Genomic DNA, 12,023 nt, shown 5'->3' on the forward strand with positions numbered 1-12,023 from the left:
TCTGGAAGTCAGAAGATGTTCTTAAAAGGTTCACTTTTATTTGCAACTAGTAGCTGTGGTCCATGAAAAAGGCCAAGTATTAAAATGAGACAAATGTAATTGCTTGGCAGGGTGTCACTGCCCTTCAAAAATGTGCAAGGCCCACTTTGACAACAAGGTAAGCAAGTAAAGATACAAATTAACTTTGTGCAGGAAGAACTGGATCCACAATGCAAAGCGGCCTAAGTGACCTCCATATTGGTAATTTTGTTGACGATGTGAGAGCGCCTGGGAACACACTCCAGGTTGAATCTGCTCTCGTAGATGGTGGGACAGATCTTCCAGCGGTTGTTCCGGTATATCCCCAGGTAAGTGTATGCGTCCGGCTTGTAGACCAGAGGGCACTTGACCCCTGAGGCTCGGATGTTTGTATCCAACCGCACCACGTCGCTCTCGTCAGCAAAGTTGTGGTTGTAGGCGCAGATGACCTGCTTGCCGCCTTTGTCAGGATCGTGAGGACTGACCTTCACCTGGCAGATCTTACCATCCAGGGTGGCACGGGCCACACACTCCCAGGCATGGTCTACCTTGAAGCCGCAGTCCATGTGCATAAGCCACTTGCCCGAGAGGACCCCATGGTTGAGGGCCAGCTCCTTGACTGTGTAAAAGTTGACCGGCCGTCCACTGGATACCAGCTTCTCCCAGTCTTCCTGGAGACCCCTGACATTCCCGCTGCCGGGGCAGTGGTCGGGGCCCAGCACGGCAATCCAGCCCACGGGGCTCACACCGCTCTCTTCGTCACCATATCGACAAACTTGGGAGGGCCTGTTGCTCTCCAGCCAGTCGTCGAACTCTGACTTGGGGGTTCTTCTGGTGTCGAACACGATCCAGGGGTCCATGTCTGCAGCCATGGCCTCAGCAGCGTAGGTGTCCGCGGCAAAGTGGGGCTCCATGTCACCTTCAGGCTGGATCACAGCTTCCTCTTCCTCCATGATGCTTGGTAACTTCGGGTCCTGTTACGGAGAAAAAAATAATATACACATATATATTTTACAACTTCAAAGCATAACATTTACTGCTCTTACACTACTTGAAGCTGCGCATTTTTGGGGGGGGAGGGGAAGCACCATTCTATATCATTTCTTTTCGTCAACTCACAAGTATGCTAGTTTAGCCACGATAGCCACTTCAACCCTCCGTTTATACTGAAAATATCACCGTTAAGTGTGACACCTTTTTATCGTCACAGTTTAGAGACAAAGAGCCACACAAGTCGTAAACCTTACACTGTTAACTGTACTGTCAAAAGCGGCGACGGACGAGTCAACTCTGCGGCAAAACACGCCGGAGGTTAGCAGCTCTCCACGGCTTTACATTTCGCTTGCACGGTTATGCCAGGTGTTACGGTAACAAGTAGAGATGTGACATGTGTGAACGAGTCGAGTTTTTAAACTGCTCTTTTAAGGTCGTGTATTCAACTTGTCCACGCTGCCTTCCCTTCACGTGAACGACTATTGGCGTCTCCGAATTTGAGTTGTCCACAGCACACTCCATTCGCGTGAAGGCAGCTAAATATGCGCAGCTCACTTACTGTAGGAGGCGATACTAGTGAGCTTTATTGTCAGTTTTTACAGCTGTAACGCCATCAAAATGAGAAATTAAGACAATTTTTATTCTACAAATTAGCTGACATGTCTTTTTGTTCTTGGACCACTTCGCCTGATTCGCTAATGGAGTTAACATAATTGCCATTTAACTTCGGAGAGGTTAGGAATTTGTCACTCTTAAAGGGTGTGTGCTGCCTCAGAGTCGAAAAGAAAACAAATAACCTTGCCATATTCAGTATACTAAGTCTTGTTTTAGCGTCTTTTAAAAGAGAAGTATATCATATCCTACACAGCTTTCAGCAAGAAGAGCTAATTTAAGCCAAGACTCTATAGCAAGGGTCTCAAACTCGTGGCCCATGGGCCATTTGCGGCTCGCCGAGTCACATTTTGCGGCCCGTGACTTGTCTTCAAAGATTACTGTAATATTACTGTAATACGGCCTGCAACTCATAGGATGCACACATAAAGCCTACACTGAACTAAGAGTGAGTGAGTCACTTAAAAAAATTGATTAAAACATTCCACCCATTATCTATACCACTTGTCTTCATTAGGGTCAAGGGTAAGCTGGAGCCTATCCCAGCTGAATGCAGCAAAATATAAATAAATATTTATTTATTTGATTCACCCCATTACTGCATCAAGATATTATTGTTATTGTGAGCCATGTATTGCGTGTCGTATCGTGAGGTACCCCGAGATTCCCAGCACTACTCCCAATACTTGATGCGGCCCAGCCTCACTCAGACCCTACCTCCAGCGGCCGGTAAATTGTGTTTGAGACCCCTGCTCTAAAGGGACAACCCAATGAACATTCTAAGAATGTTATTTGAACATTTTGACCATATTTCTGAAATGTTAGTTGGGAATCTGATGCAAAAACATCACAGAACGTTTCTAGAATGTTTTAACAAAGTTATTACAACATTCACAGAACATTTATAGAGTGTTGCATCACCAACATGCTTTCTCGAAAAAATCAGACCTCACAAATCGCTTTGCATTATGTAGTGCGCTGTATCCTTGCGCACTATTGTTGCCTGTGCATTCTTGTGTATGTGATGAAGACGCTTTCAGCTTCTTCCGCGATAGAGCACCACGGCCATCTTTTTTATGTATGTTTTCCTGCTGTGATGCGTTGCGGAAGCTGCGAGCGTGGCAGCCATCTTCATCACATAAACATACAATGGATAGGTGGCAGCGCGCAGTGATACGGTGGGAGATACAGTAAATATAACGCAGAGTGATTTGTGAGGTCTGTTTTTTTCGAGGAGGCATTTTTGTGATGCAAATGTATTACTCTTTTGAATGCATATTGTTTTGAGAAGCCAAATTCATTATTTTGCTAACACCAGCAACTAAGTTGAACTGCGTTCCTAGTCACAGAAATCTGACCAGAGCTGGATTCACGGAACCAAGTGCGGGGGTAAGTTATGTACTACAGTGTCGATGGGGATGTCATACCTGTATATCTTCATTTTAAAAAATCCGACCAATCCCTACAAGTGCAGTTTTCCTTTAACAAGGGACCCAGAGGAAAATTTTACTGCTCAAAGCTTGCTCTTCTAAATCTCAGAAGACACATTTGAGATTCTCATTTTAGTTTCTATTCTGTCTAAAAATAAAAATTTAAATTACTACAAAAAGTAGTACTACAGTAGAACCTTGGTTAGCATCATTAATCCGTTCCAGATGGTCCGACTCTAACCGAAAGTGATTCTAAACTAAATCAAATTTTCCCATAAGTAATAATGTAAATTAGTTCGTTCCAGAAAGCCAAAAGTGTTCACAAAAAACATGTTTTTATAGTTTGACATGCAGAAAACAATTGGAAATGCATATAAATGTATAAGTAAATTCTGTATAACAGGGGAAGTGTATCTCACACTTTTCCCTGGCAGAGTAAATCTGTTGAGCATGTGAGGGCATTTAGATCTACAATTCTATCTGCCTTAAAGGCTGGACAGGACAGGAAAAAAAGGAATGCATATAAATACAAATAAATGATGAATGAAAGGGATACATGAACATTTAAGGTAACTTTTACCTTTAATGAAGACATGATTGTTGCCAAAGACGATGTGGTAGTGAGATCAACACGGACACCACCTTTGCGTTTTGCTGAGTTATTGCTTGAATTTAATAGTGTTCCTCACTCACCTCAAGTCTCTGCTTTCCTTTGCTTTTCACTGCAATATACATTAGTTAAAATGAAGCCAAAGAAAGTTGCAAGTGAAGTAGAATAGTAGTAGTAGAATAGCCGTCTGTGGGTCAGACAGTTGACTTTAGCGCCCTCTGCTGTACAGTTGCTGAAAATGCTCGTGTATGCAACTAACTTATCTGACGGCTGTCTGTATTTTCACACAGTGAAACAATCTCTATATACACTGAAGCTAACCTAAGCTTCCATCAAAACATTGCAGATGTAAAATACAATACAACGTTGGAGTTTATTCAAATTCACACTGAAGCAATGCAGCGTTATGTGTTATGTACAATACATGGATAACTGATCTGCATGCGCAGAACGCCGCTCTATCTAAGGGACGCTACAGCAAAGTTCGGGCAGTGTGACCGGACCTGTACCCTCTCAAAATGCCACGACGATCTTTCACCGCAGCGTTCAAACTCTCCGTCTGCCGGTATGCAGAAGAGTTTGGGAACCGGGCAGCAGGACGGCAGCACGGTGTGGACAAGTCAGTCATCCGCCGTTGGAGAGCGGACATCGGCAAGTTGACGGCAAAGTTTTCTTACATGAATTCCATTGCAGATTAATTGATGGACGGCAGATTTCTCCTTTCTTCTTCTTTTTGAAATTGCTTCGTACCTTTATGCATGTTGATTTGAGATGAAAGAGTTGGCAGGCATTTATGAACTAAAAATTTTTTTTTTCCCCACCATGAGCCTGAAAATGGGGGTGCGGTTAATACATGGGTGCGGTTTATACATGGTGCTTTACGGTATATTAATAACACAAAATGTGTGCCATATTGTACGCTTACTGGAAAATGTAAGCAGACCAAGGCAACATTTTCGACATTAAACACACTAACCAAGCCGTATGCTAACCGAGGTTCCGCTGTATACCATTAATGAAAACAAAGAGGTTACTGGTATCTTGTGTTCTTTTACAGCAAGCATAATCCCCAAACTTTGCTCTGAACTTTTAAGATCATGAAAGTTTCTTGAAACACTCCAAATGTATTTCTTCATTTTCACTGAGTATCTGAGGTTGATTGTGTAAATGAATCCCATGAGTACAGTATAAGACAAGCCTTTGACACACATTGATAGTCATTAAAAACCTCAATTCCATTGTTGACATCGGACCCCGGGACTATGGAAGATTGAAAGTGCCAAAATTAAATAAATAAATACATCATTAGATAATTAATTAAATATGTCATTAATTAATTAAAATTGGAATTAAATACATAAATGTCTTAAATGTGTCATTAATTAATTAAAATACCAATTCATTTTAGCTAAAAAACATATATTATTAGTTCACTAATTAATTATTTCATGGTCCTTGTAGGAAGTTAATGTGATAATGCATTAAAAGAGTTCATAGTATTCAAATAAGTTAAAATATATACGTCTCATATGTACAGTTTCATAAGTTAAGCTATTTACAGCTTAATAGTTGAATAAATAACGTTTTATGGTCGTTTGCAATATCTGTTATTTCAAAGTGTGGTTGATGTGCAACATGTATTAGCTGTATTTCAAACCTGTTAGTAGCAGTCTGTCAATCATTTCATGTCATTTCATTGTCATTGGGTCTCTGTAAATGTGACAGCAAATTCAAAGTGTTGGGGGCGGGACTAAGAGAAAGTGGGAGAGGGAAGTAGAGAGACTATCGTAGGGAGAGTGCACAACGAGACATCGTTAAGCAGTAACAAATAAGTTTATCATCAAAGGTCGACTACTCGTGGTCCTGATATTAACTTCTTGTGAACAGCAAAGGGTGAATATATGCTGTAAAAGTATGGAAATGTAATGCCATTTAGCAATCGCTAGTTAGCCTAGCAATCGCACATGTGATTAGGCCTTGGTATCATCATAACATCAAAGAGAGAGCATCTGACGACTGCATATCCACACGTTATCGCTATCCCTAACCACTCATAAGGATTCGTGAGTACCCAATTGACTTATTGTGCACGTGCTTTTATTTCCTGCTCTTCTTGAGTGAAGTGGTCATTTTGGTTTGTAGGCCTCACCGCACCCAAGCAACGAAACAGGCCTGCAACTGGTTGAACTAAGTTTGAACTGGGTTTAAACAAGGAAACAAAATATTGGTACTGTTTGGACACTTTTGAGTTGTAATTGTGCTTTATTTTTTTCTCACTTTATAGTGACCAAGAGGTCATGTGAAAAACTCAGAACATACAAATTGAGCTGGTATTTTATTTGGGAAACTTTGTTTGATAATGTGGACATATTTTATTTGAATTTATTATTTTAATCAAAAAGAGTCATTTAGAATTTTGGGTGTAAATATTGTAAATAAATTTATGTTCATCTGTTATATTTAAAATACAGTTATGGAGGTCTTTATTACAATTAAACAGGAAAAAAACATTGCAAATTATTGTCTACAAAACACACAAACTCAGGCCTAGGCTTATTGTATTAATCACTCCAGCATTTATAAATTAACTACATGAGACCTGGGTTACATTAATAATAAACTGAACATGAACTGTGGAAAACAATATTTACAGTCACAAAGTCGATTGCACAAAATAGATCAGACATAGACACTTGTTCATAATGCACTTTGGGTTTCACAGATAATTATTTGCATGCCACATGGATCTGCACACCCGTACACTTCTTCTGGTCATCAGTAACTAACAACCTATCAACTATCTTGGGCTGTGGGATCCCATTTAATCCATCAATGTGTCTTCTAGGAGATACCACGCAAATAGACCTTCCTAATAAATATCATAACCCCCTCCTCATCTCTCTAACTATCGCTAAGAAAGTAATTCTTCAAAACTGGAAAAACAAAAAAGCGTACATCACCCACTGGATCAATTTAATAACAAATAATCTATTAATAGAAAAAAACATAGCTCATAAGAAGAAGCATATACAGTATCAGCCTTCACTGAAATATGGACTCCATTTATAGATTATTTACACTTATCAATACTTCACTAAACTATCCACATAACGTGACAGAATTATTTGTTTTATGTTGTTTGTTATAATTATTATTCTGTTTTTTGCATCTTTTTTGCAAGTTTATTACTTTCTTTTGCTTTCACCCCAGGTTATTGTTTCTTTTATTTCATTTCTTAATTCTAATATCATATATACATATAAGTATATTATTTACATTTACATTACATTGAACTATCTACATAAACATGAGAGAGAGACATTTTTTTTTAAAATTTGTTTTATGTTGGTTTGTTGTAACTATATTCCTTTTTTCTCTCTTTTTTGTTTTTTTTTAAGTTTACTATTTCTCTCTTCCTTTAGTCTTTTACAGAACTGTATAATATACTTCAAAAACACATCAGATCTAAACTGGGGGAAAATGATCTTGAATATCTTTCCTGATAATACGTGGGTGATGTATTAGTAACAAAATGATGCCACATAATTTGATAGAAATGAAAATGATCACCCTATAGAGGGGGGAAAATCAAAGACACCCCAAAAATGAAAGTGAAAAAATGATGCAGCACACTGGTCCATTTGGCTAAAATGTCATTGTAGCAACTCAAAATGATTGTCAGTAGTTTGTGTGGCCCCCACGTGCTTGTACGCATGCCTGACAACGTCGGGGCATGCTCCTAATGAGACTACGGATGGTGTCCTGGGGGATCTCCTCCCAGATCTGGACCAGGGCATCCATGAGCTCTTGGACAGTCTGAGGAGCAACCTGGTGGCGCCGGATGGACCTAACTATAATGTCCAAGAGGTGTTCTATTGGGTTTAGGTAAGGTGAACGTGGGGGCCAGTCAATGGTATCAATTCCTTCATCCTCCAGGAACTACCTGCATACACTAGCCACATGAGGTCGGGCATTGTCGTGGACCAGGAGGAACCCAGGTCCCACTGCACCAGCGTAGGTGCAGTGGGACTGCACCACCTTATATATATTATAAAAACGTGTGCACTGCCTGGATTGACTACCAGAAAGCCTATGACTCAATGCTACACACATGGATCCTGGAATGTCTGAAGCTGCACAAGGTCAACACCACTCTAAGAGCCTTCGTTGCAAACTCAATGAGGCTGTGGCAGACCACCCTTGAGGCCAACAACACTACTAGGCTTGTTATTCTTCTAGTTATGTTTGTTTTTAATACAGTATTTTGTTTTTGAATTTGGATTTGGTTGGCTGATCTTAAACTTTTTTGAAGAAAATTTTAGCTTTTGGGCCCTAAAAGTTTTAATTTCATCTTTACATTTAAACCATTATTACAGTACATGTTTCTTGTTTCAAATGTGTTTATTTTTGAACAAATGTCAATTGCAATTGAACAAAATTAAATTTTTCTCAACTGATGAATATGAATCTATCATCTGTGAGTGCTGATCTTAAACTTTCTTGAAAAAATCAAACATCAATGTCTGCCTTGCCGCCTGCTTTTGACGCTGACACTCCCTCTGTACTGCCTCCTCCTCCTCCAGCATTTCAATGCATCCCTTGCTGACCGTCAATGTTTTAATCTGTTCAAGGCTCCTGAATGCTTCTGAAAAACATCAGATTTGGCTCCTGTTGGCTGGTTTTGGATTCCTCCTCATCACTGTCATCTCCATTGTCTGCGTTCTCTAGCCGTCGTTGGTAGTCCTCCAGAGTCGTAGCCTGATTCTGATCGGAAGTCGCCAGCAATTCATCAACCCCCACCAACTCTTCTAATGACATCTTCAACTCCTTCTGGCACACGGCATCCAATTCATCTCTTGGCTCCTCTGCATTCACCTGCCCCTGCCTCAAAGTCCTGAGGGCCGACACCACACTTGGTAACGCACTTCTGGATGGTCTGAGGGCTGGTGTCCTTCCACGCTCTGTCAACCCAGTAGATGGCCTTGAGGATGTCTGTGTTTCTCATGAGTTCTGGTGCTGTCAGGCTCGGCTCCTGTTCCATCTGATGTATGATGCTTTTCAGCTGCCACTTGCGGAACTTTAGCTTTGCTGCTTGGATGATGCCCTGGTCCATTGGCTGGGTGATAGAGGTGGTGTTCGGTGGTAGAAATATGAGCTTGACGTTTGACAGCTGCAGGTGAGGGTGGCAAGGAGCATTATCCAGGAGCATCAGAATTTTGCTACTTTGCCGCTGCATCTTCTTGTTGAGAACAGCTCAAAGAGATTGCTGGTCATCCATGCCTTCTTGATAGCGTGATCACCATCGCTGGCTCTTTCTCCCCGAGGGCGTTTGCGCAAAGCATCAGGGTGATGCGCTCCTTTGACCGCTTCCCGCCGGAGCAGTCTGTCCCTTTTATAATGCAGGGTGGAGTCGATGGATGCCTTGTAGAACAGCCCTGTCTCGTCCATGTTGTATATGTCACGAAAGGCATAGCCGTCACATAGATCCGGCAGCTTCTGCTTCCAGTCGTCAACTACTGCGGTCTCCACGCCCCCACTCTCTCCATTCATCTTCCCGAAGATAATGTTGTGACGCCGACGAAAGGCGTCTAACCAACCATTGGATGCCTTGAATTCATCGAGTTGGAGCTGGGTTGCTATCTCCTTTGCCTTCTCCTGCAGAAGTGGTCCACTCACAGGGAGCTGCCGAGCCGTACTGTCCTTAAACCACTCGTAGAGGATGGCATTGAGCTCATCATTTGCTGTCTTCCTGACCGTCCTCTTGCGGTCGAGTGGCATGTTGCTTTTCAACTCCTCAATCCACTCCTGCTTGCGCTTGAGAATATTCAGAATTTCACCAGAACAGAACAGAAAGCGGTGGTATCATCCGCGAATAAGACCAATTTTACATCCTTTGTTACTTTACAAATGTCGTTCATGTACAAATTGAACAGTTTTGGTCCCAGTATGGACCCCTGGGGTACTCCACACGTGGTGTATAAACTCCCAGATGTATATTCTCCTAGCTTTGCAAATTGTTTCCTCTTTGCTAGGTAGCTTTTAACCCAATTCAAAATTAATCCTCTAATTCCGTACCTTTCTAATTTTGAAATTACGATAGTGTGATTAATTGTATCGAAGGCTTTTGTCAGATCCATGAATACAGCAGCTGCACATCTTCTATAAGCAGTAGTGATTTCCTCCGTGATTTCGATCAGTGCCATAGAAGTTCAAATGTTGGCTCTGAAACCATATTAACTGCTAGCAAATAATTCATTCTTATTAATAAATTTGTCCAACCTATTATAAAATAGCTTCACCACAATTTTAGAGAATTGTGGTAACAAGGAAACTGGCCAATAATTTGTATTTGTATAATTTGGTGTTTGTCTCCTTTTTTGAAAATTGGAACCACCTTGGCTGTTCTCATTTTGCTTGGAAATGTTCCAGTCTGAAATGATAAGTTACTAATATATGTTAACGGGTCTGCGATCTCATTGATGACCCTTTTAACTGTTTCCGTTTTGATTCCATGACAATCAGTTGATGTTTTTGTCTTAAAATGTTCAACAATGTCAGTGATCTCTTTTGGTTACAACAGTGAGAAACATAGAATTAAGATTCTTGTCAATATCATTCCCTTCATCAATTGTGTCTTTTTTTGGAATTTCTTCTTCCAGTTTTGGTCCAATATTTACAAAATAATCATTAAACATTTCAACTACCGCATTCATGTCATTCCTGTAAGTGTTTGCAACCATGAAATAGTGGGGATAGTCTTGCTTTCTTAATGTTGTTCTTTATAACAGTATTTAAGAAGCCCCAAGTTGCTCTCATGTTATTTTTGTTCTTATTTAGCACGTGACTATAATATTCCCTCTTACACGCTCTCAAGATAGTTAACTTATTTTTGTAAGTCTTATACTTTTGTTCTGCTTCTTTAGTCTGTTGAATGATGAATGTCCTGATGAATGATGAATGTCCTGTATAATGTGTTCTTCTTCTTACAGGCGTTTTTTAGTCCTTTTTTAGTCCAGCCATGGCTGGTTGTTTTTCTTTTGCTTCTTGGACTTTTCTTGCCAGGGACAGTTCTTATCGTAGAGCTCCATATAAGTACCAAGGAAGCTGTCATATGCCTCATCCACATCTGTGCACTGTGGACCCTCTCCCAACTTTGTTCTTCTAGAGCTTTCCTGAAGGCCCGGATGCTGTCCTCTGTAGGCAATCTTTGAAAAGTCTTTTTTGCCTCCACCTGTCTTTTCTTATAATGTTCATTGTAAATTGTGAACACTGGAAGATGATCACTGATGTCACTAATTAGCAGGCCACTGATGGTGTTGTTATCAAAGTCATTGGTGAATATATTATGCATAAGGGTGGCACAGTGGTCTGTTATTCTGCTTCGTCTAATGATTTTAGGATATAAACTCAAACTATACATTCTGTCTGTGAAGTCGTCTATTTCCTTGCACTTGTGTGAGTTCAAAAGGTCAATATTGAAGTCTCCACATATAAAAATAGTTTTTTGACCTATGTCTGTAAACGATGTCTTCATCCAGTCCTCAAATATTGCAATCTTTGACTTTGTTCTATACACACAGCTTATTAACACATTTTTGCTTTTTTCTTTACAGATTTCAATTGTTATACATTCTAAACTGTTATCAATGAATGTCATTCGGACTGGAGAAATGTGGCCGAATGGTAAAGAAGAGAGGGAAGGTAAGTCCATACAGAGGGCAAAATAGTAGATGTTGAGGAGAGTTACAAGTACCTTGTAATACCACAGGCAAATGGTAACCATGAAGAGGCCACAAGGAACGCTGCAATGGTCAAGTATCTGCAACGTGTAAGGCAAGTCCTGAGAAGTCAGCTCAATGGGAAGAACAAGATCCGGGCAATCAAGAGCTATGCCCCGCCAGCAGTGTTGGGAGTAACGGCGTTAAAACATAACGGAGTTACCAGCGCCATTACTTAATAACTAACAGAATAATGTGAGTTACTGTTGTCATTTTTGCAACGGCGTTCTAGTTGCTTAGAATGAAATGCGGCGCGTTACTTTGATTCAAGCTTGGCAGCGGGGGAGGTCATTTCTCGCTCTGAGATGAAACAGTTAGCAGCGAGTCACACGTGTGTTGATTGGCTGAGGAGTCAAGTGGGAGGATGCTCACATATCCCATGCTGCATGCGGTCTCAACCAAAACAAGAGTGAGCGATGGCGAGTGAACCAGGGACAGGTACAAAATCGGCATTTACAGGCTGGAAGTATCGACACTATTTTAATCTGACTGAGATAAAAGAGAAAAATGTACATGTTAGATGCACGTTGCAAAGACACTATGACACTAAGTCTGTGACGAGCAATTCAAACCTCATGAAGC

At 40.8% G+C, this 12,023-nt stretch overlaps 2 protein-coding genes across 4 annotated transcripts; both read right to left on the reverse strand.

Annotated features, from left to right (window-relative positions):
- Window positions 1-18: 18 nt before the first annotated feature.
- Window positions 19-1,398, reverse strand: c15h11orf68 (chromosome 15 C11orf68 homolog). Of its 3 annotated transcripts, none has more exons than XM_054752686.1 (2): window positions 1,266-1,398; window positions 19-992 (listed from the first exon to the last, which is right to left on the reverse strand). In XM_054752686.1, exon 2 carries the CDS (start codon window positions 969-971, stop codon window positions 222-224), a length of 750 nt encoding a protein of 249 aa, XP_054608661.1. In that variant the 5' UTR covers window positions 972-992; window positions 1,266-1,398; the 3' UTR covers window positions 19-221. The 3 variants fall into 3 exon arrangements, with proteins under 3 accessions (XP_054608661.1, XP_054608662.1, XP_054608660.1); XM_054752687.1 differs by having other exon boundaries at window positions 1,138-1,286; XM_054752685.1 differs by lacking the exon at window positions 1,266-1,398 and adding an exon at window positions 1,065-1,196.
- A 6,891-nt stretch (window positions 1,399-8,289) lies between these two features.
- On the reverse strand, window positions 8,290-9,441 carry LOC129195018 (tigger transposable element-derived protein 4-like). Its single transcript, XM_054800710.1, has 3 exons — window positions 8,887-9,441; window positions 8,622-8,833; window positions 8,290-8,557 (listed from the first exon to the last, which is right to left on the reverse strand). Exons 1-3 carry the CDS (start codon window positions 9,439-9,441, stop codon window positions 8,290-8,292), a joined length of 1,035 nt encoding a protein of 344 aa, XP_054656685.1.
- Between the last annotated feature and the right edge of the window lie 2,582 nt (window positions 9,442-12,023).

This window comes from Dunckerocampus dactyliophorus, chromosome 15, assembly GCF_027744805.1.
Source record: "Dunckerocampus dactyliophorus isolate RoL2022-P2 chromosome 15, RoL_Ddac_1.1, whole genome shotgun sequence".
NCBI classification, from domain to species: Eukaryota; Metazoa; Chordata; class Actinopteri; order Syngnathiformes; family Syngnathidae; genus Dunckerocampus; species Dunckerocampus dactyliophorus.